We start from the raw sequence: 212 nt of genomic DNA, 5'->3' as shown, positions 1-212 counted from the left end.
CCCTCCGCTATGGTGAAGGAGACAACCTACTACGATGTGCTGGGCGTGAAGCCCAACGCCTCCGCCGAGGAGCTGAAGAAGGCCTACCGAAAGCTAGCGCTCAAGTACCACCCGGACAAGAACCCCAATGAGGGCGAGAAGGTCAGCGGAGGGACGGGACGGGACGGGGCCGTGGGGCCAGCTACCCCGGCAGGGGCTAACGTGGAGGGCGA

General features: G+C 65.1%; 1 protein-coding gene across 1 annotated transcript in view; it reads left to right on the top strand.

Annotated features, from left to right (window-relative positions):
* Positions 1-7: 7 nt before the first annotated feature.
* DNAJA1 (DnaJ (Hsp40) homolog, subfamily A, member 1) overlaps positions 8-212 on the top strand; it is an 8,264-nt gene continuing 8,059 nt past the window's right edge. Inside the window, exon 1 of the mRNA XM_010140237.1 lies at positions 8-141. Within this exon, the coding sequence (XP_010138539.1) occupies positions 10-141 (132 nt within the window). The 5' untranslated portion in view covers positions 8-9. The remainder of the gene's footprint in view (positions 142-212) is intronic.

The sequence above is a fragment of the Buceros rhinoceros genome, unplaced genomic scaffold, assembly GCF_000710305.1.
Source record: "Buceros rhinoceros silvestris isolate BGI_N320 unplaced genomic scaffold, ASM71030v1 scaffold16877, whole genome shotgun sequence".
NCBI lineage: Eukaryota > Metazoa > Chordata > Aves > Bucerotiformes > Bucerotidae > Buceros > Buceros rhinoceros.
Note: the sequence above shows the minus strand (reverse complement) of the source record. Positions and strands in the feature narration are given on the sequence as shown.